This window comes from Amphiura filiformis, chromosome 1 (genome assembly GCF_039555335.1).
Source record: "Amphiura filiformis chromosome 1, Afil_fr2py, whole genome shotgun sequence".
Taxonomy (NCBI): Eukaryota; Metazoa; Echinodermata; class Ophiuroidea; order Amphilepidida; family Amphiuridae; genus Amphiura; species Amphiura filiformis.
The window spans coordinates 42,861,130-42,887,397 of record NC_092628.1 but is presented as its reverse complement, the minus strand read 5'-3'; the positions used below and the strand labels follow the sequence as shown (position 1 = coordinate 42,887,397).

General features: G+C 37.9%; 1 protein-coding gene across 1 annotated transcript in view; it reads right to left on the bottom strand.

Moving 5' to 3' along the window:
* LOC140166304 (uncharacterized) overlaps window positions 1–26,268 on the bottom strand; it is an 82,348-nt gene that overhangs the window by 6,204 nt on the left and 49,876 nt on the right. Inside the window, exons 3-9 of the mRNA XM_072189724.1 lie at window positions 12,866–13,099; window positions 12,228–12,363; window positions 11,821–11,901; window positions 10,324–10,383; window positions 9,381–9,521; window positions 8,041–8,178; window positions 6,044–6,145 (exon numbers count right to left, since the gene is read on the bottom strand). Of these exons, the coding sequence (XP_072045825.1) occupies window positions 6,044–6,145; window positions 8,041–8,178; window positions 9,381–9,521; window positions 10,324–10,383; window positions 11,821–11,901; window positions 12,228–12,363; window positions 12,866–13,099 (892 nt within the window). The remainder of the gene's footprint in view (window positions 1–6,043; window positions 6,146–8,040; window positions 8,179–9,380; window positions 9,522–10,323; window positions 10,384–11,820; window positions 11,902–12,227; window positions 12,364–12,865; window positions 13,100–26,268) is intronic.

Here is a 26,268-nt window from a genome sequence, read left to right as displayed (position 1 = left end):
AAAAGTTGATAACTTGCCGGGAAAATATCGGCATAATTCTGAATGTTTTATCAGTAAACTTTTCAGTCCATGTTCATGTTTTAAATTAAAAATATGTAATCAAAAGAAGGCCTACAGAAATTTAGTATTTTGTTGGTCTTTTATTTTCAATCTGTAGTCCACCGTTCCGTTTTGTTGCTGTAATTATCCTGAGTTTGGAAAACCGGAAACTTCAACTGGGGTCAAAGCATCAAAGTCAAGTCTACATGAGGGTCAACATTTCATATCAGAACTCTGCGTCGAATTTTATGAACTGTATTTCGCCGAAATTTAAACGATTATTCAAGTAATCGCTTCAATGCATTTTCATACGCTGTATTCGCCTACATAGACACTGCATGGTATTTATAAATTATAAAAGATTTTTCACCACAGGTATGTGTTGTGAATGATGAACGATGAAAGCAAAATATAACTAGCAGAAATAACTTTTATAGCTAATTAGCGAATGTGCACAAGCAAATTAAGTTTGGTTTTTGATATCAATGTTGTTAAAAATGTAGTACGCGAAGAAAGTGAAAAGTACTTTAAAAATAATATTGGTGTTTACAATTTTTCATCAAAATTCACGTTTGGACTTGTAAGATTTTATAGTAGATTATTTAACAAAGATCTTATTTGTACTTCGAAAATATTTGGGATTTGAATTTCGGAATCAAAAGTATGTTTGGACTTTGACAAATTTTGGAATGTTCATGAATTAATTGTGACGTGTCATGTCAAAAGGAGACACTTTTGGGCAGGTTATCAATTTTGAGGTTTTTACATATTATCTTAAATATAGAGATATTTTGCTCCACAATGCTGTTTTCCCCAATGAAATCGGACATTCCTAAGCAAAGATATTGAGTTCGTAAGTTATGGTATTATAAAATTGGAAATTGAGATATCGGCCTTTAAAAATATTATTGACAATGTTGAGAGTAGGAATTACCTAGAAAAATGTCTCAAAAAATACAAGATGCCAGTTATATTCCGGTCTGAAACTGTCAGACAATATTTTAAACATTAATAGCATCACAAATTCGCAACAAACCAAAATTGTGAAAAAATCTCCCCGGGCAGATTTTTGGCTATTTCTCCATTTACGATCCTGCCCAAAAGTGTCTCCTTTTGACATGACACGTCACAATTAATTAATCCATGTCATTGTGGACTATTTTTCATAACAAATTGTATTAGGGAATCATTGTGATTTAAATGAAATCATTGTCATAAGGTTATATAATCCGGTAACTAGTTCTCTTGTATAACTCTGTATTGTTGTTTTTTTATTTGATGGAGAAAAGAAACTCAACAAATTATTATTATTAGCATTGAATAAATTATTAAATTTAAAGTATACACTGGTCCGTCTGATTGTTTTTCCTAATGTCTTTACTGAGCAATAGTGAGGGTTTGAATTGCACTTCGGTTGGGAGTGACACACTGGAACAAGTGATTAACATCACTATGCACATAAGCAGACACGATAAACCAAAAGACTACCAAACAACAAATGTAAACACAAACACAGGCAAAGTTTGATGTGCTGGAAATAAGTGATGAAAAGCACTGAGCATATCAGCAAACTGAACCAAACAGACAAAAAACAACCGACGTTTCGAGCAGATAAACTGCTTTTCTTCAGGGACGGACAACAAAATATAAAAGCAAACAATGAAAACTACATGCTGTAATTTAAAACAAATTCAAGTCAAAAACTGAAGGCAAGTTCAAATAGAACTCGGTAGCAAAAACGACAACAAGCTCAGAGCAAAATAAGCTCACTCACCATTGTTGGACGTAGCCCTCTTCATGATTCTTCCACTGTTCTCTGTCTCTTGCCTTTCTTGTCCATGTAGGTCCCATGTAGGCAGTAATGTCATCACGCCACCTCCTCTTCTTCTGTCTTCCTCTTGATCTTTTCCCTGTTCTTGGTTGCCATTCTGTAAGCCGTTTAGTCCATCTGTTATCTTCCCTTCGTGCAAGGTGACCTGCCCATCTCCATTTCGCTTCTTTGAGTTTCACCATAATGTCTTTGACTTGAGTTTGACGTCTTATTTCAGTGTTCTTAATTGTATCCCTTAAGGTAATGTGAAGCATCTTCCTTTCCATTGCTCTTTGGGCTGTTTGTAATTTCTGTTCCAGGTACTTGGTTGTTGTCCATGTTTCTGCCCCATATGTCATTGTTGGCAATACACACTGGTTGAACATTCTACTTCTCAGATACATTGGTAACTTTTTATCACATAGAATGTCCTTGAATCTTCCAAAGCAACTCCAACCTGCCTTTATTCTGATCAAAGCTTCTTCCCTGGTGTTGTCCTCCATCTTCACTGTTTGGCCGAGATATTTGTAACCATCCACCTTTTCGATAACATCGCCTTCAACTTCAATGACATCCTCTGATTGGTAGTTTGTCATATATTTTGTTTTGCCCTTGTGTATGTTCAGTCCAATCTTTTTACTTCCTTTATTCATTTAACTGGACCTCCATATCCTTTACTGATCTTGTCACCAAAGCTACATCATCTGCGAATCTCAGATCTGTTAGCTTCTCGCCATCTATGTTGATCCCTCTCTCCTGTAGGTTCAGCTTTCTGAATATATCTTCCATTGCTGTAGTGAATATTTTGGGGGATATTGTGTCTCCCTGTCTCACACCACGCTGAATTTGGATTGTTTTTGAAACATCGTTTTCAATGTGGATTTTGGCTGTGGCATTTATGTCCTCGAGAATTTGGACATAGCCTTCATTGACTCCAACTTTACGTAGTGCTGTAAAGAGGTCTTTATGTTCCACTGAGTGAAAGGCCTTCTCATAGTCTATATATCCAATGCATAGCTTCAAATTATATTCATTTGCCTTCTCAATAAGTTGGTTGATGGCATGCAGATGGTCTACTGTTGAATATCCACTTCTGAAGCCTGCCTGTTCTCTTGGTTGGTTTTCATCAAGCACTCCTTTAATTCTGTTCTGTATTATCCTTGTGAAAATTTTGTAAACATGTGATAACAGGCTGATAGGTCTGTAGTTTTTGATGTCTGTTTTTTCACCTTTCTTGTAAAGGAGGATCACTTTTGCCTCTTTCCAGCAAACTGGTATCCTTTTTTCATCCAGTATTTGGTTATAGAGTCCAACTAAATGTTGAGTAATCCCCTCTCCTCCAATCTTGATTATATCACTAGTAATGTCATCTGTTCCTGGTGCTTTGCTGTCTTTCATCACCTTTACCGCCATTTCCACTTCTTTTTGTGTTATACTTGGGATGGCTGATATGTCTGGTGATATTGTATTTGGTTTTGCCTCATATGATTTGGAGCTATACAGGTCTTGACAAAAGTCTGCGCATACATTAAGTATCTCTTGCCTGTCATTTGTTAAGATACCATCTTTTTGTCTCATTTGGTGCATTCTTGATTTCTTCCGGTTCAGCTTTGCAATATGCTGAGGTCCTCTTCCACTTTTGAGAATGATTTCTATTTGTTCTTTTCTCTTCTTTCTGCTTCTCTGTCTACGTTTTTTCCTCACAGTTTTGACGAGCTCCCTGTATTCGCTCTTTTCAGGTATTGATTTGTCGATAATTTCTCTTAATTCTTTCCTCCTTCTGTCCAGGGCCTCAATCTCTTTGTCCTCCTCAGTTGTTTGCTTCCTCCTCTTCTCTTGTGGAGCTACTTCTGCTGCCACTTCCATCACAGTGCTGGATATAGTTTGGTATTTTTGGTCTAAATTCAACTCTTCAATGTCTAGTCCCTCAAAGCGATTGTTCAATTCCAACTGGAATTCTGACCTCTTCTCTCTTAGTCGTAGGATGTTAATCTTGCTTTTCTTTTCATTTCTGATAAATTTAAGCCTGGCTAGTCTTTTGCTGATATGAAGTTTAGCCCTCACCATTCTGTGATCACTTCATATATCTACATTTGGATAATTCCCTTTTGGCTACTGAGAATAAAGTCTATTTGGTTTCTGGTGTGTCCATCGGGGCTTTCCCATGTCCAATAGCGGTTTTTATTTTTCTTGAAGAATGTGTTGCCTATAACCAGCTTATGCTGTGCTGCAAATTCCAGTAGCATTTCACCTCTTTTATTTCTCTGTCCATAACCAAATTTTCCCATGATGGCCTCTTCATCTGGTTGGCATTCTCCTACTTTGGCATTAAAATCGCCCATTACAATTGTATACTTTCCTTTGTTGGCTTCTATTGCCTTACTCACGTCTTCATAGAATATTTCTACTATCTCATCATCGTATTCGCTAGTGGGCGCATACACTTGGATGATGCTTATTTGGTCTTTTCCTGTCAAGTGAAGGTTCAGTGCAGCTACTCTGTTGGAGTAGCTTTTTATTTCTGTGACATAATCAGTAAGTTTTGGATGTACAAGAAATCCAATTCCTTTTGCTTCTGTGTCCTCTTCAGTTTTACCATGATTATACAACTACATTCCTCCCTGTAGTTCAACAATCCCCTGTCCTTCTCTCTTGGTTTCTGCTAATCCAATGATATCCCATTTGAATTCTTGTAGTTCATCCAACAGTGTTTCAAACACTTCCTCTGTTCTCAGAGTCCTTGTATTATAAGTACAAATGTTCAACTTTTGTCCAGCCATTTTCCCCGTCTCAATCTTGAAGTTTCCGTTAGGCTTTGGCTTCAAGACGTCATGTTTAGCGTTATGACTAGGCAATTTACAGCTTCTGTATGGTTGATAGCTGTGCCCATTCTGGCCATGGGCTCTACGGCTTCTAGTTTTGCTACTTTCCATAATCATGAAGGTTTTTTGCCATAAATCGACGCGCTGGCAGGGCGTGTTGTCGATTGAGGTTTCTGTCGGGGTTACCTCACCCTTATTCTCCTCCTATCTGTAGACATTCCTGGAGATGTAGGTTCGATGTTCTTGAGATGTCTTACAGCAAGCAACATCTGCAACCATCCAGACTGCTCCAACAGCCTTTCAGGTCACAGAATATTGCCCCCAGAGCCCCGTCTGTTAATTGTGCCGCAAGGCAGAGCCATAACAGGCGATACGCGATTGACTTGCAATCTTCGAGAACGTGGGGGTTGGTAACTACAGAGAGGCGATTAGGAACAAGAGGACTGATGGAATGCCTCCTGTGCCTACAACCATTTAGTATAGGAAGAAATAGCAAAGCAAGCAAAGGGTAAGTAGCATGCAGGAGAAAGGTAAGGGCATGCAGGGAGAAAGAGAGGGGTTAGGTAGGGAGAGCAAAGCAAGGTTGGAGTTGCGCATCATGCAGCCATTTTATCAGCAAAATAAGCTGTGTCTTAACTCTGAAAGCACAGATCTGTGATGAAAGCAAGTTCACTATTTGTTAATCACTTGTTCCAGTGCACCTTTGTGTTCTCATTGATGCCGGTTGTTTTTGCTGGTTTAACACTTGTGGGCCTTGGAATTGGTAATATTTGGCTATCGAAATTTACCTACTACTGTGCCTACATTACTTGGGTTTTCTTCTACTCCCTCTGCGTCTAGTCTGTATTTTACTAGTTTCCCCACATCAAGTTGGTATACCGTGCCCATTTTCTTTCTGGGGTCAACAATTAAGCAATCGCGGGATTCGAGACCCGTCCCCCTCCCATTACGAAAACCTACCTACCATAGGCGTTGATCCGGGGGATGGGGGGGAATAAATCCCCTCAATATTATATATTTTATATATGGGGGGAAGGTCGATACACTCATTCCCCCCCCCCCCCAATGTTGACGCCTGTATGTGAGTTTCTGAGCAAATTAACCTCATGTTTGGCCATTTTGGTCCCAAGTGCGAATTTATTCCGCTTTTGAACCATATTTCACCAATTTTGCTTCAATATGGTCAAATTTTTCGCGCACTTCGCGTGCATTTGTACCATAAGCTTATTTTGTCACCAAAAGGTGCTAGATTCACATTACTTCAGAAATTTTTTCCAACCCCATCCCCCAAATGTCAAAAAGCAATCTACGCCACTGCTACCTACGCCACTGCTTACTGTGCTAAGTATTATTCGATTGTGAATAAGCCTACCTTTTTTACAGGATTCACTGCGTTGGTACTCCTTAGACAAGCACATTAAGATTACAGCGGATCTCTGTACAGCATACGCCATTTTATCGTCCATGTTGTCTCCTGAATGAGCAAGAATTTCAACCAACAGCATTTACTTATTCATGAGCTTCCAACTATATCATAATTTGCATCCAAGTTGTAAGGGGCCTACATCTGGGAGTTGTCTTCATTTTATAAGTTGAGAAAATAATCTTTTCATAACGTTACCAGTCCAAAAAGAAACTAGACTTAGCTGTGGTCTAAGACCACGAACGCAGCCGTGTTGTGACCCTTTAATGACCTTAGACCTCAAAATCTACGAAAACCCCACAGGCATTGCCTTATGTCAATGCATGTGTGCACATAGTATCTCTCTGCCATGTTATTTGTGACAGGAGGGACATTTTGAATTTTTTTGTCTTGGGCCGGAAGTGACCCCTTAATGACCTTTGACCCAAATAAAAAATACCACATATACATTAGGCAAGCATAATTCATGTGAGCACATACCGTCACTCTCCTGTTTTTCTTAGCTTATAACAATTTTTGAAGGAATTTGTTTTTTTACCGGAAGTGACCCCTTAATGACCTTTGACCTCTAATCTGTGTATGATTTATAGACACTGGGTAAAAGTAATGCATGTGTACAAGTAGCATTACTGTCCTGCGAAATTTGTGGGAGAAGTAGCATTTTGAGTTGAAATCACGTTTTTGACCTCTACGTGACCTTTGACCCCACGAATTTCATGTGACATGTAGGGGCATGGTCAGTGATGATTGTGATAATGATAATATCACTCTGCCACGTTATTTGTGACAGAAGGGACATTTTGAATGTTTTTCGTCTTGGACCGGAAGTGACCTCTTAATGACCTTTGACCAAAAATTAAAAAAATACCACGTGTACACTGGGTAACATTAATTCATGTGTGAATATACTGTTACTGTGCTATGTTTTTCTTAGCTGATAAAATTTTTTAAAGGAATTTGGTTTTATACCGGAAGTGACCCCTTAATGACCTTTGACCTCAAATCTGTGTATGATCTATAGACACTGGGTAATAGCAATGCATGTGTCTAAGTTGCGTCATCGTCCTTCGTAATTTGTGGGAGAAGTAGCATTTTGAAGGTATTTCGTTTTATACCGGAAGTGACCCCTTAATTACCTTTGATCGCAAATAAAAAATACCCCATATACATTATGTAAACATAATTCATGTGTGCACATACCGTTTACTCTCCTATGTTTTTCTTAGCTAATAAAATATTTTGAAGGAATTGGGTTTTATACCGGAAGTGACCCCTTAATGACGTCTGACCTCAAATCTGTGTATGATTCATAGACACTGGGTAATAGCAATGCACGTGTGCAAGTTGCGTCACCGTCCTTCGTAAATTGTGGGAGAAGTAGCATTTTGAAGGTATTTCGTTTCATACCGAAAGTGACCCCTTAATGACCGTTGACCCCAATTAAAAAATACCACATATATATTTGGTAAACATAATTCATGTGTGCACATACCGTCACTCTCCTATGTTTTTCTTAGCTAATAATTTTTTTGAAGGAATTTGGTTTTATACCGGAAGTGACCCCTTAATGACCTTTGATCTCAAATCTGTGTATGATTTATACACACTGGGTAGTAACAATGCATGTGTGTAAGTGGTGTTACTGTCCTGCGAAATTTGTGGGAGAAGTAGCATTTTGAGTTGAAATCACGTTTTAAATCCCTATGACCCCTACGTGACCTTTGACCCCACGAGTTTCATGTGACATGTAGGGGCATGGTCAATGATGGTTGTGACCAAGTTAGGTCAAAACCGAAACTGCTTTTCTAAAAGTTTTACGTTTCAAAATTATCGTTAACAATGTCACTCAAGAGCTTAGGCAAGATAATAGGAAACACGTGACCAAAACCAAAACCAATCCTAATACTCATAACTTGAAATGACCGAAAATGTAACGGTTCACTTACTCATGTAATCAACATCCATCCATACTTTGTATCCTGCTTTCTTTAGTTCATCTTTCAGTTTCACCATCATCCTCTGGCATGGGAAACCATCTTCTGCTGCACCCCAGGCATAAGAGATCATGACATCATATTTATTACCTGCTGCAACAAACGAAACATGAGTACACTTGACTATTAGCCTATGAAGACTGGCAGCAACGGTGTTGAAGTGGAATATGACCATAGAGTAATGCTTCTGTAATTGGTCATGGCTTTTGAATGACTTTGTTAAATTATAGAAAGCCCCAGTCTGTGCTGTACCAGAGGAAGGAGCAGGCTTTTTAACGAATTACCGCAATTTTGCTAAATCCGATATTAGCATTAGCGCTGCTGTGGTTCAGGGAACCACTCGAAATAAGCAAGGCCATTAGAAGAGGCTCTTGGCTAGTAGCATGCACTTTCTTATCTGGATTCCCTAGGCTAGGTCCTCGGTGATTAAGTAGCCACTATCGAAACTCGTGCGTGCGTGCATCCCACGGGATGTGATGACGCAATCGCCCTAAGTGATATATGGGCACGAATTCGCTGACCCGGCCAGCGTAAGACCTGTGGCTAAGTGTCGGCGACCTAGTGCTTGGCATGCGAGGGGCCTCGGGTTCGAATCCCACCTAGAGCATGTAACGTCTTTGTTTGTTTTTGTCTCTTTCATTTTCTTTATTTCTCCTTTCTTTCCCTTCCAGTCGCCAAAAATCTCTTCGGGCGTTAGGGTTAAGTAACAACTATCGAAACTCAATATATATAGGTTTACTTAAGTGTATATAGATCGACTTAGATCGTTTATCGAGTAAGTTGGACGATAACCGTAATGCTAATGAGCACGTACTGATTTTGGAGACACGGTGGCCAAGAGGAATGGGCTTCGACTCATAATCAAAAGGTTGCGGGTTCGAGATCCGGCGACACCATTGTGTTGTGCCCTTGAGTTAGGCACTTTCTTACGATTACTCCTCTCCACCCAGGTGTATGAATTGGTATCGGCATTCTTAAATGCTAGGAAGGTAACCGACTCGATGTGGAGGACGTGTTGCGACCCACCACAGCAACATTTCATGGTGGAGTCTGGCCTAATTGCTAACGAAAGAGACATGGGCACTCCGTCCTGTAAAAATCCAGGTTCGACTCTTTTACCTTTACTGCTAAAAATGGAGTATATTTTATTTTTTGTTAATGTACTCATAAATATACGTATATCCAATTTCATTCAGAATCTTTAAGACGAAAGGCAGCGTTCGGATTTGTGTCACCTGTGGTCTGAGCTTGACCTGAGTAAGGCGTTGGCTTGACCAGCGGTTTTTACTTACCCTGCAAATTATTCTTTGGCAATGCAAGCGGCGTAGTGTGTCTGTCTTTGTGTGGGTTTGGTTCGGTAAAGGTTGGATTATATCTTGGTGGGATTTCTGCTTCTTCTTGAACATGTTGAATTGGTCGAGAGTCATCTGCCCCTGAAACAAAACACAATGCGGAACATTATTTTTAAACAAATTAACAGGCAAATTGTCTCAGTTGGCAAGGCGTTAGACTTCTGTGCGTGACGGCACGAGGAACTCTTACACCACGATGGTTGGATTTATAAGACGTTCATAATACCAATATTTTGTAATAATATTATATTGACTAATATTTGGTAGCTTAAAAATGCAGTAAATAATATACGAACTAATACTGATCTTTAAGTTTTGTGTATGACCATTAACGTGTGATCGTGATGCCTGATTCTTGAGGCGCTGTTACATTTCGATGTATCAATTTGGTTTTAGAGTTAGGGTTAAGGTTAGGGTAAGGGTTGGTGTTAGGGCTAGGATTATGAATATATACATTTCGTAATGGTTAAGACCAAAGATTTGATCGAAGGCATACATGTAATATTTTTGCCATGCGTCCTTACTTTGGTCGCATTTTTGGCCACTTGGTATGGGGAGGACAATTTTTCAATTTTCAGACTTATATTCAAAATTTGCCTCATTGCAGCCGCAGGTAGCTTTTTCTGAAAATTGGGTAAACATTTTACCCAATTGTTTTAAATTTGACAGCAAATTCGGGCTTCAGGTATACAATTTGTCCAAGTTTTTTACAAATTGCTACATTGCGATAGGTCCAATTCTATGTTCTTGGAAGCACTTCTCTACCCAAGACCCGTGGTATTATAGCATGATAATGTACCTCTAATTATACATAATGTGGCTTTGCGTGTTTGATGTTGATGGAAAATATAAATTAAATTGTATGTTCTTTAATTGGACTTACTTTTACAACAGCAATTACAACAACCATGTCTGTAGCAGCAACAGCATACAATAAGAAGACCTGAAAATAAGATGAATGAGAAAACAGAAATGACATTATAGATTAGTTAATAATATATTTAGAGACCATCGACTACAATATATAGACTATTGGCGATAACATAATACAATGATTACCAAATTGTGAACTTTTCAACCCATATCTAGCAGACGCAAACAAATTACTATCGACAAAGACTTTAATTCACTTAAAATGCATCAAGTACCATAGCATATACACAATAAGCAGGAACAAAATTGCGCGGAAAAAAATAGCAAATTGCGCGGAAAAAATTGCAAATTGCGCGGAAAAAAACAACCAATTGCGCGGAGATTGCGCGAAACTTTTATACATAAAACACTCACATAAAACAGAGGAAGAAGGAAAACACATATCAAAATATTGACTTATACACCGTGTCATGTTGGATATACTTTTTTAGCATTATCATATCTATATCACACAATTTGTGGCAATTTTTGAACCTTTTTAGGCATTTTGGAAGCCGTTTTGAAAAAGCGCCCTCTATCTGGAGTTTCCCACCATTTTGAAAATATTACATACTTTTCACATGCTTCAAAATACAAAAACAAAAAACACTTTCAAATCATATTCTCCGTCAGACGACGGTGGCCGACATTATTCATGTGGCAACAGCCAATAGCGTAAACAAACCAGACAATATGACGGCAACACTGCCTGAACGTTGGACTGGACGTTGGACGCCCCGTGCCGAGGTACGTTTTTAGCTCTACTGGCCCCGTTGCAGAAAAAAATGCACACAATATATTTCTCAGTGCAATGTACATACATTTTCACATGAAAATAAATATTTTAGGATTTAAAATGAATGTGAAGAAAAAAAAATTATTACAGCCGGGAGTGGGAAACATTGATACACGATGGGAGAAATGTTTTGTATTATATCATAAACATATCGTGCGTTATTCATACAAAACATTCAAAAAACAGTACTTACAATGAGGTTCACTGTCGAACCTCAACGGATTTAGAGTGATAAAATAGTGCTTTAAAATAACATGCATACACTTTTGGAATTATATGAGACATTTGCGTGTTTACGTGTAAAACCAATAACGACGTCAAAATTCAGTCAATCTTGGCCGCCGCCCCCCTGTTCTCCGTGATTTGGTCACGGAATCACTATTTTCACCCCTTCTATACATCCCCAATATAACGCGCTCACCTTTCTGAATAAAGTAAATAATGCACCTACTTGGGTGCCACAAAGTCTCATAACAAACACGGTAACTAAATGCACCTGTGCACTAGTGTGGTCTCAGATAGTTCAATATTCAGTTATAATACGTGATGTCAATGGTCACTATTATGTTCTCCTCCGGTTTGAAAATGTTCAGTCTTATTGGTTGTGACCTATTTTGCTGCGTTTTCTATGTAATAATATAATTATATACATAATTAAATGAAACCACTCACCTATTATAACTACCAGTGATGCGCCTGCTACTATAATGATGAACACTAACATGTCGAGTCCAAGTATCGTAGCCATGGTAGCTGAGAGGAAAGGAAAAAAAAAAGCTTTAGTTAACAAATAACCGGTGTGAATAACTTATGAATTCCCGTCGAGAAACTACTTATTTGATTATGGAAACCTATTTTTGTCAGGGATGATTGTTGTTTTTAATGATAAATATACAACAGGTAAAAACTATTACCATTGGCATACATCTCATGTAAAAAGCACAAGTCTGGAATGACCTTGAGTAACAATGTATTTGTAAAGACTTTTCCCACTTTATTTTCAATACCATAATGTTAAAATTGTGTTTTTAAATGTTGACCATTCGTTAATCTCGCCTCTTCGTGTGAAGAAATCTAACCTGCATTGTCATGATTGTTTTCTCCGTTGCAAAAGCTTCCCTGACAGCATTGGAACTCGTCACTATCACCGCAGGTGTGCGTTCCGACAGTCATTGAAGTGCATCCCCTAGCGATCGAACCAAACTTATTCAAGATCTGCAAAGAAGAATATTGCTAATTTATATAAGACCAAGTGTGATCTGATAACTACGTATGCCACCTGTTCAGTGATTCTTCCCATTTAACAAAAAGAGGGAGAAGATAGGGCACGGTGGCTCAGCGGTTGCGGCCTTGGACTCATAATCTGAGAGCTTGCTCGACGTGCGTGGGTTCGATTCCCCGTCCCACCACCGTGTTGCGCCCTGGTGCAATGGGAAGCTGTTAGGGGTAGTCACAGTCGTTGTACTGATGGACACTGCGCCACTTGTAGGCTGCGAACGTGGTTCCGGCATATTCTAATGACGGCGGAATAAATGTAAAGCGCTTTGAGGCTGTTTACGGCATAAAGCGCTATATAGATATCTACATTTATTTATTTATTTTTATTTAAGAAGAAAAAGAAGTGGAATAAGAAGTAAACACTTTCGCTGGGATCACTGAATGGGCCTTTAAATATAACGATACTTGATGTGCGTAGTTTAGGTAATTGCTTCCTTACATAGCATTGTCCACTTTGGCACGATGACTTTTTTACACCAAAAGAATCCGGATTGAAGTTTCCCGGAGAGCATTCGTCGGGTCCTTCTCCAGAGTAAGTACACACGTAACAATTAGTTGGATCGCCGTTGCATAAATTTCCCTGACAGCACTCGAAACCATCAACGCCGCAGGTGAATAACCCACTGCTCGTATCAGTGCATCCCCTAGCGGTCACACCACCCGTACTTACGACCTGCACGCAAAAATATTGCTAATTTATACGACCAATATAATCATAGAAAAACACAAAACGTTTTCGACATTCTTAAAAGTTTGGAAAAGGTTGGCAGAAAATATTTAAATGTCGGGTTATATGTGGCCGTACGCTACGAATGAGCCGTAAAGTCGGCAAATTGTATTTTGAGTTACAGTGTAAAAAGTGCGTGAAGGTCGAATTCATAGGTACCTCAATTTGGTGCGACAAGATTCTCATTTGCCAGTGGGAGTCAAACACTGTTTAAACAAATCAATAACCCTATTGCTGAAGAGGATAATAGTCTTCTACCTATTTCTATAGAATCCTTAAATAGCTCTAGTCTTTGTTTGCTCATTGGCTAAATCCTGTTCAAGTGGTGGGCTACAAAGCATTGTCTAGGTATGTATAACCAACAATTAACAATGAGAGGACATTCCTGAACCTCGTTGACTTGGGGATTTGAAATGACCGCCAATTATGACTGTTTGGTATTTAATACCAGCAATGTGGAAAATGAGACGCATATATGTAGAACCGAAAAAAGGTACCATTTTGTTGAAGGAGCAGAGTTCAACAAACCACTGCCCCGCTTCTGGATATCTTTTGAAGTCAAATGATATACCATTTTAAACACGAAATAAAACAAAATTGACCGGGCCGACTTCACGGCTGATTCGTGGTGTACGGGCACATATAAAGATTACATTAAGGGCATAAAACATGTCCATAACATTCAAAAACATTTTTTGAAAACTAAAATATTGACAAAATATTTGGCCAAAAATGTTTGCACAACATATTAAACATTTTGACAACATTTCTAAAAATGTTGTTGTAGTGTGTTTTCTTACAAAACATTTCCATGACCTTCGACGACATTTAATATCGTCAGTCGTAACACATAGTGGCGAAAAGTGATTTTTCCGAATTTTTCGTTTCACATAGTGACGTATAAGTTTAGAGCTAGCTATATCCTATAATAGTTACTCCTTTTAACTATCAAAGATACAGTTTCATAGTTTGAACCTTAAACTTCAATTTCCAATGGTATCTAGACTATGCCATAGTCGATTTTTGATAAATAAAAGCATCAAAATACTAGTATAAAATTGTTATGAAAAAGTTGATATAATTATATTAGTGACAGTAAAAGTAAAGTATACATAGGCTTATATTATTGAATGCAACATCATAATGTCATAATTATATTAGCACTTCAATACTGAACAATTCTGATTTTAGAATCTACCAGTTTATTAATCGCGAAAGTCCCAGTTAAAAATCGACTATGGACATTGCATTTTAAACGGAACTTTGATCCCGGCGTTCTACAGCACCTAGAGTCTTGATTTTTGCAGGGTATATTGGTTTAATAAAGTACAATATAATCGTGTAAAAAAATGAATTTTAAAAAATCAGTGAGGGCGTCCTCCTCAGCAAATGTTATAATATGGCTTTAAATGCAATATCCAGAGTATGCACAATAGGCAAGTGGACTGAAATCTTCAGATTCTTGAGCGTCCTGGCGTAAAAATAATTAGGGTCATCAATAATTTATTACAATTTTATTCGGGTTTGATTATGGCGAGCGAGGGTAGCCGAACATTTTTGAGCAGTCAAGGAAATCGAGACCCATGCCCCCTACGTTGGAAGGCCTGCCAGGGAACTTAATATATTATCGGGAATTGCCTCTCACGTATGATCGCACACAGTGAATGCCCCCGTCATACTCCATGGCAAGCGGCAACAGGCAAAACGTATTAACCAATGACAAGCTTCGATTGTGTCCGTTTGTCTGCAATGCGCGTGCGTCACGCCGCTCAGCAACAAAAGTATGACACAAGCATTTGGTCGGACCTCATCTCTAACATGACAAGATACAAATTTGGTGCATACACACCAATATGAACCTCGCGCCAATCGATCCGTGTTCAACGTATAAGTGACGTATATTTCATTGCTTAAGCATTGGAGAAATAGGTAACCTTGAAAATAGGGACCCACATTTTATGATTTTTCTTAATACTTCTTAACTTTAATACTGTTAGGTGTACGACCCCCAGGTTTGTTTTATTGTATTTGAGCCCGATCGGACAAAGTTTGAAATTTGATCCCTCTGTGATGACCTTTGACCTCGGTTGACCTCAATTTTATTTCGGGCATGTATTTCCCTCGTATCAAGGATTCCACCTACCAAGTTTGGGCCTGATCGGACAAAGTTTGAAATTTGACCCCTCCGTAATGACCTTTGACCACGGTTGACCTCAATTTTATCTCGGGCATATATTCCCCTCGTATCAAGGATTCCACCCACCAAGTTTGAGCCCGATCGGACAATGTTTGAAATTTGACCTCTCCGTAATGACCTTTGACCTCAATTTTATTTCGGGCATATATTCCCTCGTATCAAGGATTCCACCCACCAAATTTGAGCCCGATCGGACAAAGTTTGAAATTTGACCCCTCCGTAATGACCTTTGACCTTGGTTGACCTCGATTTTATTTCGGGCATGTAATCCCCTCGTATCAAGGATTCCACCCACCAAGTTTGAGCCCGATCGGACAAAGTTTGAAATTTGACCTCTCCGTAATGACCTTTGACCTCGCTTGACCTCAATTTTATTTCGGGCATATATTCCCTCGTATCATGGATTCCACCCACCAAATTTGAGCCCGATCGGACAAAGTTTGAAATTTGACCCCTCCGTAATGACATTTGACCTTGGTTGACCTCGATTTTATTTCGGGCATGTAATCCCCTCGTATCAAGGATTCCACCCACCAAGTTTGAACCCGATCGAACAAAGTTTGAAATTTGACCCTTCCGTAATGACCTTTGACCTCGCTTGACCTCAATTTTATTTCGGGCATATATTCCCCTCGTATCAAGGATTCCACCTACCAAATTTGAGCCCGATCGGACAAAGTTTTGAATTTGACCTCTCTGTAATGACCTTTGACCTTGCTTGACCTCAATTTTATTTCGTGCATATATTCCCCTCGTATCAAGGATTCCACCCACCAAATTTGAGCCCGATCGGACAAAGTTAGTGACGTAGGCCTATTATGTTGCTTAAGCTTTCCAGGAAGCTTTCCCTTTAAGGGGAATTTTATCAAACACCCCAACAGAAAGAATTTCTTGCCAATTTATCACCACGCATGCTCAATACGACAACCTGGTTGTTTATTAATTGTATTGAGCATGTCCCTTATGGTACGCCGTAGTAACCTCAAACACCCCTATCGAAGAAAACTGTCGATATCAATTTGCCCATGACTATCACTGACGTGTCACTGGCCTCAATGGTCATGTGCAATTCAGCCTCTACACAGCAAACAAAAGTCATAGAACGTCTAAAATATACAAAAACTCTGAAAATACTAAAATTTCACGTTTATTATATTACACATTATCATCGTTTGAATATTTGTTTTGACGTACGTGTCATAAATATTTAAATGAAGGTAAATGTAATTTACTATATTCAGGCTTTCCCCATGTCCCCACGTTCGATCAGGGCGATGTGACTTCATAAGGGCAATGTCGGGGATTATAGGACACAATTGATGGGGAGAGATGAGGTCCGACCAGGTCCGACCGAGTCTCCTACACAGGTTACGCTCCCTGTGGAGGGGCGGAACCAAACTGGCTGATGTGGAGACTAAGCCAGTTTGCGTCGGTCTGATACTCGTCTTTGACCATGCGCAGATCTGGCTGGTCAGGAAGATATTTAATATCCCGAATTTATAATATGCCTACCAGTTCCACCGTATAACCGATTTGCTAGAGAATATTTGTTACCATGTTTAATAAATTCGTATTAATCGTATAATAAAATGTGGCCAAATGTATATTTGTGTACATAGTGTGTGGATCCACTCTTCTACGTGCTGTTAGTGTTAGGCCTATGTGTGTGTGTGTGGGGGGGCTGTGTTTAGTTTCTATAATAATTATTATAAAAGGCCTACATTTATTTGTCATTCATTTCTTTTCCTTTCTCTGTACTGTTCTCTGCTAAAGTATCACTCCCTCTTCTTATCTCCCTTTACTTCTCCATCCCCTCTTACGTTTTGTCCCCTCTCATTCCTATCATTTTCCTTACCTTTCTATTTATTTACGTCTATTTATTTATTTCTCTTTATTTCTTCCTCTTTCTCTCTTCCTCCAGTCCCTCTCATTCTTCATATCCCTCCTCCACCCTCATCCCTCCCAAGACCTCTCGGAAGAGCTGCCCCCCTTCAGTACGCCACTGATTATGATATTCCCCTTCTTAAAATAAAATAAAATAAAATCTCAATTTGTAAAACAACTTTTATATAGGCCTATACCGGTATACTTATTATATGTTACATGTATACGTAGCTCCCGGGACGTAGCTATTTAATACCATTATTGTACTATTGACATGCAGACACATGGCAGCCTTGATGCGTAATCATTCAGCAAGCGCATTCAATTTATTTAAATGAAGCACCTAATGTCAGTGGGGTGACAACGAAATATGCATTAGCGGCTAATGTGTGCCTTTTGTGCTTACGGCTACTCAATCACACCCTTGGGTTTATGTATAACAATAGGTACTTTTCGTTCCATTAAGCGCTTTCACGCGACTTTCATTTGATCACTTATTGACAGTAGCCTGCTAGGTAAAGCGTTAATACACTGTCGGGTCAGCTTACTGATTTAATGGCGGAAGCCCTTTGTCCCAAACAAAAGGTACCTTTCGATGAATAGCTTGTCAGATTTCAAATCGGCACAAGGTTTCAATGCGTTACGTAATCTATTTCCTCTCCATCTTATAATAGCTCCATGGTTGGTCGGACCTCATCTCTCCACATCGATTGAAAAATTGTGATCTATAATCCCCGACATTGCTCTTATGAAGTCACATCCACCTGGGCCTGCACAATCTACGTTTTACACATTATATTGCTTACACCTCTGGAGTCGCAGCTACCATAGATCAGATTTTGGGCCATATGGACCATCATTGTATCAGGTATAAACTGTTCGCTCAAAGAGTGGCGCGGCGTACATACTGCAGTTACTGTCCGTTTTCCTATACACAATACACAGTGCTCTCACCATTGAGCTGTGACCTGTACAAATCGTGCCATGTTAGAAGTATAGGCTTTTGCCTAGTTAACGTCAATGTGTGAAAATAACCGGCCAATATTAAAAGTACTCTCAAAAACTTCTAGCAAATATATTTCTCTAACATGACCTAAAATTACAGCTAGGTTAGATGTTCAGAAATATTCGTACTTTGGTAAAATAGTGAGTGAGGGCAAGGCATAGCTAGCCAACTCCCGTGTTAATTGAATGGAGATTTGACCGAAAATTTTGGTAAACGGACCGCTCACTTCTGAAGAATGCCACACAAAAACGGTACAGGTTACATTTAAAGTACTCTTTGTTCGATCATCATGATGAGTTTCTTATATAGTATGCCGAAATTGGGTACTGTAGGTGATTGATAAAGGGTCGTACTTGGCTGATGAGTAAGTGACAGTGAACATGAAAATCAGCGCCCATAACACAAGTTAGTAGCTAGTTAGTGGAGGCCGCCGTCGCGGGACTGATTATTGATTATTGAAGTGCTTTATTTGGTCATGAGAGCGCGATTTAGGGCGAGAAAAAAAACCGGGACACTTTTGGAGACATCATCATCATCATCATCATCATCATCATCATCATCATCATCATCATCATCATCATCATCATCATCACTTTCTACATTTTTTCTAAACAACATACTGTTTTAATAAGAATTTTTTCTTAAAATGCATTTAACAACTATAATTATTGTTTAGAGCGTGATGAAATAAAACAAAACAAATATAATGCATAAGAAATCGTTTGTTTTAGAGCGTGATGATGAAATAAAACATCACGGTTTTCATCACGAAACAAAGTAATATAGAAATCAATTTTTCGTGAGTGATGAAATAAAACATCACGATTTTCATCACAAAACAAAGTAATACATTAAGAAATCGTTTGTTTTAGAGCGTGATGAAATAAAACATCACGATTTTCATCACAAAACAAAGTAATAGGCCTACAAAAGAAATAAATGTGTCGAGAGTGATTAAATAAAACATCACGATTTTCATCACAGTCTGCCGCCTGGACAACCAATTCTTTAGAAATGCTTAGTCGCGCTAAAAGTCGATCGATACATGTAAAAATCAGCACAATTCAGAGATACACCTTTTTGCTATGAAATTAATTTTCTCGGTCAAATATAAAGCAATATTTTTTTTTCTTCAGTAAGGTCAGTTAAAAACTTGGTGCTTGGATATACATTTTTTTTTAAATCCTGGTGTTAAAATTAAGCATCAAATTGCGTCTTTTAGTGTGATATTTTTGATTTTTATAGGCCTTGAATTCGCCTGCGAGCTTTTTACGGAATTCATGTTTTAGCGTCTCAAACTAACATAGTTTGCTAAAGAAAGATATTTCCCACCTCTGTAAAGCACATCGTGTGGGTCTATATGTTATAGTTTTGTCAGAATTTCCGTTTTTGTTTTACCCTTTTTCCATTCATGATCCGAAAATGTCAAACTAAGTAAAAGTAGGCAATGGTGAGTACTTTTATCTCGAGAGCAACCAGCAGAAATAGTCGATATTTCCTTTGTTGTTATCCAGGTCAATTTTTCATTGAAAGCAAATTGCCCGACCAGCGATTAAATCCCCAATTGGGTGTTCTGGTTAAACATGATCAGTAGGAGCGCTATTCAGCATCGAAGTGGTTACGTAATTCTCTTGGTTACCGGATCACGCTACTTTGGTATGCCTTCGAGTGCCATATACTTTATGTGGTGATCATTTCGATCGTGGTTCATTACTCTAGCGCGTGATCCCGTTGACATAGTAACATTACGTAACTTCGATACTGAATAGGTCTGGGAATTTCTTTGCTATATTGAAGTTCTGGCAACACTATAGCCATGCCGGTATTCCTATTAAACCCAGGGATATCGATCCACAATGCTAGTACTAGCCTTTAGATTTCACGTGTTGATTTAGAAATTTTTTCAGCCGACAGTGAAAGATGGTGAAATCAAAACGGAAATTCTGACAAAACTATGATATATAGCTCACGGTGATGTGCTTTAGAAAGTTGGGGAAAATCCTTCATTAGCGAACTATATTACTTTGAAAAGCTAAAAGGTTGATCCAAGAAAAAGCTCGCGGGCCGAGCTGAAGCCTATAAAAATCGAATATCTTACACTAAATGACTGAATTTCAGGCCTAAGTTTAACACCAGGATTAAAAAAAAATCAGTATCAAGCATTATAGTTTTTCCAGCCATTTACTGAAAAAATGAAAATTATTGCTTTTCATTTGGCTGAGAAAAAAAATTTTACACTGAAAAGGTGTAACTCAAAATTTTGCTCATTTCAACACCAATTTCGATCGTTTGTATTGCCTCATTAAATGACTGAGTGAGCCTTGCAGAACAAAAGAATCGGTTGTGCAGGTAGCTGACTGATCACGGAACAAAGTAATACATAAGACATCGTTTGTTTGATTGCAATCAACCGCGACAGTTCGTCTCACACACATAACAATGCACTGCGATCAAATAGGTTGATGACAACATTTGATTAAATGGACTGCACTGCGCCATGCTTACGGTGAAGGACACCGCCGGACACCGGTTCAAATCCTTTGTTTGGAGCATGGAGCCAATCAGGAGGGTGAAAGTGCATAGTAACAATGCCGGAAACTACGTCACGCTATTGTTCGACCTAGGCTACATATTTTTAACGCATGCGTGTTCGTCAATACAGCTTTAGACTCCTCCACCTTCGCAACACGGTGCGTGGAGTGACTGGAATCACACTGACGGCGGAGGAGAATACTAGCTGGTCAAACAGTTTAATTATATCAAGCATATTAAACAATCATCGTCATTTGATCTATTTACTCACAGAATATATTGTATACTCAAAATATAATTTTAAAATAGTAAACCTGTTAACTTATATATTTGTGTACTAAAATACAAGGACACGTGATGTCGAAGACAAAATGGCCGCTAATCCGCCTATTGTGAGACCTAGGATACATATTTCGAAAGAGGGCAGCAGACTAGGATGCCTATCCCTTTGTCTATTATTCCTGAGCCAATCAATAATTTCACGCACAGCCTCTATGCAAATTAGAGTTTACACACGCTGCAGCTGGGGTGATCGATCGAAGCTGGTTGCCGTTAGTGAGCGTGTTTATAGTGAATATACCGCATTTTGAGTATACCGTACACGATAATCCTTGTATATATACCGATACCCTTGCTGTTTATAGTGAGACACAGTTGCCGTACAAATTATATACCAACTAACATTATCGTACATTTGCAATGACCCCGAGGTCACACGGGGAATGTGTAAATATTGTGGCGCGAGCTTTAAACAGCCCATTCAACAATATGATCATAGCGGTGAACATGTAGCTTCTGTTTTGATAACTCTTGGGGGTGAAAATCGTTCCGAATGTCCTGCGCGCGTCCTACGCATCATGAAGAAGCTCCCCACTTCCGGTAATACCGCACACAATTTATACTGGTGTGTTCCCTGGCTGAAATTTGATACACTTTTGATACACCACTTTTGATACGTATGAAAAATGTATGAAATAAAAGGATTTGAATTGGAACCCTCATTTCATACACTTTTATGTATCAAAACTGTATCAAATCAACATTGCATACACATTTTATACATATCAAAAGTGTATCAAATGCCAAGATAATGTATCAAAAAGTATCAAATGAAATGTATCCTTTCATTTCATACATATTTGATACATAATTATATCAAAAGTGTATCAAATAAGTAACTGTATCAAATCAGGGTTCCAATTTAAACTGTATCAAATTAGCGTTCAAATTTTTATCCTTTCATTTCATACATCATTTATATCAAAAGTGTATCGAATATGTTACTGTATCAAATGAGGGTTCCAATTTAAACTGTATCAAATTTGCGTTCAAATTTTTATCCTTTCATTTCATACACATTTCATACATAATTTATATCAAAAGTGTATTGAATATGTTACTGTATCAAATGAGGGTTCCAATTTAAACTGTATCAAATTTGCGTTCAAATTGTTATCCTTTCATTTCATACACATTTCATACATAATTTTTATCAAAAGTGTATTGAATATGTTACTGTATCAAATCAGGGTTCCAATTTAAACTGTATCAAATTAGCGTTCACATTTTTATCCTTTCATTTCATACATATTTCATACATAATTATATCAAAAGTGTATGAAATATGTAACTGTATCAAATCAGCGTTCCAATTTAAACTGTATCAAATTAGCGTTCAAATTTTTATCCTTTCATTTCATACACATTTATACATAATTATATCAAAAGTGTATCAAATATGTCACTGTATCAAATCAGCGTTCCAATTCTAATGCTGGCCAGCGGAAACGCCCTATTTTTGATACATGCCATTTGATACACTTTTGATATAGTTTTTTGATACACTTTTGATACAGTTTTTTTGATACACTTTTGATAGTTTTTTTGATACACTTTTGATACAGTTTTTTGATACACTTTTGATATAGTTTTTTATACACTTTTGATACAGTTTTTATACACTTTTGATACAGTTTTTAATACACTTTTCATACAGTTTTTCAAATTTCAAAATTGGTCCAATCAAGCTCAAATTCCACAAGAATTATCCTTACATGATCTAAACATATTTGCAAACATTAATGACCCCAAAGCTCAAAGTGAAGGGGTCAAAGGTCAAATTTTGAAATTAGTCTAATCAAGCTCAAATTCAACACTGCCCTCTACTGCCAATGCTGACCTCTAGCATTTTCCCCCATCACGGAGCAGCTCAATGCACTTTCCCCTATCAATGTTCAAAATTACAACACAATAGGACAAATGAGTGAGAAAGTATTGCAAACTAGAGCGATAACCGCACCATAGCTGAACCATGTGGCTTCGACAGTATATTGTGGTAGGCCTATACCACTGTCACCCGGAGTCTGTAATGGCCCTTAATGACCTTAAATGAATTTTAAAATATTTTCAACATGTTTAGAATGTCATAAGGGTCATTACGTTTAAATTTCAGCTCAATTGGAGCATTTGGAAAACTTGACCTTTGACCTCTTTATGACCCCTTAATGACCTTAAATGAATATTAAAATGTTTTTAAAATGTTTAGAATGTCATAAGGATCATTGCATATAAATTTCAGCTCAATTAGAGCATTTTGAAAAACTTGACATTTGACCCCTTTATGACCCCTTAATGACCTTAAATGAATTTTAAAATATTTTTTAAATGTTTAGAATGTCATAAGGATCGTTGCATATAAATTTAAGCTCAATTGGAGCATTTTGAAAAACTTGACCTTTGACCCCTTTATGACCCCTTAATGACCTTAAATGAATTTTAAAAATATTTTTTAAATGTTTAGAATGTCATTAGGATCATTGCATTTAAATTTAAGCTCAATCGGAGCATTTTCGGTTAAAATGACCTTTTTTGACCCCTGTGACCCCTGGATGACCTCTGACGTTTGGAAATATTTTTATTATATTCTTTATGTTTTCCTCTTTCATATGACACCCTCATGGGGTCATACCTTCGTGGCATTTAGAGATATGTCCATTTCAGACCAAATGGTTAGTCAGTTAGCTAGTAAGCTAGTAACTTAGTAAGCTAGTAACATACACTCATATAGGCTGAGACCATTTCATGGTTCAGCAAAAAGAAGCAAAACCCAACCAAAATGGAACATACATACATCAGAGGGCCTGCTTGGAAAGCAGTGCTTGTCACTGAAGTTGTTACCCTCAATAAAGAGACAAAAAGGCTACCAATAACAAAAAGATTCAGCAGGGTTTTTTACTATACAGGCATGTGCTATATTCATGCTTAATACATATACATAGAGGCCCTATATATTATATATAATAAGCTTACCTTATCAGAACAAAGTCAATAAAATATCCTCTTTAATCACAGTCCCTGATTACAACTACATTGTAACCTAATGCGCAGTCTACAAGCATGTTTGTATCTTCATCATGATAAATAAAACACCATAATTTGCTCTAAAATACAGTACATTTCCAAATGCAAATCCTGGTGTTAACTGCATGCATGCCACATGGGCAAATTTGAAAATGATGAGTCATTATTTAGACATGTGATCAGTTATTGATACAGTTTTGATACACTACAAAAGGTCAGTTTATGAAAGCCCAATTTGATACACTTTTGATATACCTCTAGCCACCCAAAATAAACTAAGTCCAATTTAATACACTTTTGATACACTGTAGGCAGCCAGAATTTGACTAAGTCCAACTTGATACACTTTTGATATACCTCTAGCCACCAAAAATTAACTAAGTTCAATTTGATACACTTTACATACACTAAAAAACAGGCAAAGTCCAATTTAATACACTTTTGATACACTGTATGCAGCCAGAATTTGAATAAGTCCAATTTGATACACTTTTGATATACATCTAGCACCAAAAAGTTCATTTTGATACACTTTACATACACTAAAAAACTGCAAAGTCCAATTTGATACACTTTTGATATGCAACAAGCATGGCCAAAATTAACTAAGTTCAAATTCAATACACTTTTGATACATTTTTGATACAGTTAGGTGGTATTTGATACAGTTTTGATACCCTATATTTTCAGTTGATACATTTTCAATACACCCTTTGTATATCAAAACTGTATCAAATTGCCGTTTGATACAGTTTTAATACACTTTGATACATTTTTGATACACTTCTTGATGTATAGAATTTCTGCTAGGGTTTATAGTGGGAATATCTCGCCACAATATCCTTCGGTTTAGAAGGATATCGATGTACCGTACATACATATACTGCTAGTGTTTATAGTGGGCAAGTATCCGGATAATCTCTAACCGGGTAGAAATTGTACCGCAATGTACCGCACATCTGCTCCCACTATAAACACGCTCAGTAACTGATCGAATGCATGAGCTTATTTGCTTTACTGAATTGATTTACTGGATTAATGTCCTGTTAACTGGGTTTAATGCCACAAAGTGTCGAATCGGGTTTGCCGTGGACCATAAGTGCATCATGATCTGGTGGAATACACACGCATGCGCTTAAAGACCCCGCATAGATGAGCGCGAGAAACAGCTGCCTCAACCTTGACGTCACTGCCATATAGGGGTGAAAAATGGTAGAGCTATTTAAAAATTAATACATATTGCTTCATGTAGCCCATGACCATTGACCTCTGGGGTCAAGACTACAAAAAAGATCGTCTATAGTTTGCCTCGTCTCAAGAGAGCGCACCACCATTAAACGCGCCATTGAAATTCGCATGAAAATGGCGTTTTGTCAATAAAAAACGTACTTCAGATATCAGGCAAAATTTTAGGCATGAGTAATGCCCATGAACATGTCAAGATCTTGCCATGAACATGATGAACATGCCAAGAACATGCCCTATTTTCGCTAGCAACGGTCATAAATTTTCGTGAATTGGGGAAATTCATGCTCACACTTTTTTTTGTCATTGCGTTTAGTCAGAGCCTTGACATGTTTAGGGCATGTTCATGGGTAACTCATGGGCATGAATCGCGGTCAATGTCAAATTCTCTCTACTTCCATGCTCATAAATTCCTTATTCATGGGTAATTCATGGCATGAATCATGGTCAATGTCAAATTTTCTCTACTTCCATGCCCATTAAATCTTTATTCAAGGGCGTCAATTACAACTTTTATGGGTTCAAAATTAACCATCCATGTAATCCTTGATGGAGGATTTTCATGCCATATACAAAACAAAAGAATTAGAATGTCTTGCCATGTTAATGGCATGAACATGCCATGTTCATGGCATGATTTGCATAGCAACCAGTAGTGAATTTTGGGAAGACCAATGATTTTTTTTGCCTGGGATATATATAAAGCTTGGTATCAAATTAAAACTGATCACGTGTTAAATATTATTCTTTTAATAGTTTAATTATATTGATGACCATCTAGGTACAAATTTGACCCTAAAAATCACCCAAATTTCGAAACCGGACGTTGTTGAAATTCGCGCCAAAACTTCCTCTCTGAAATAAAAATATTTCTTTATATAGACACTTGTC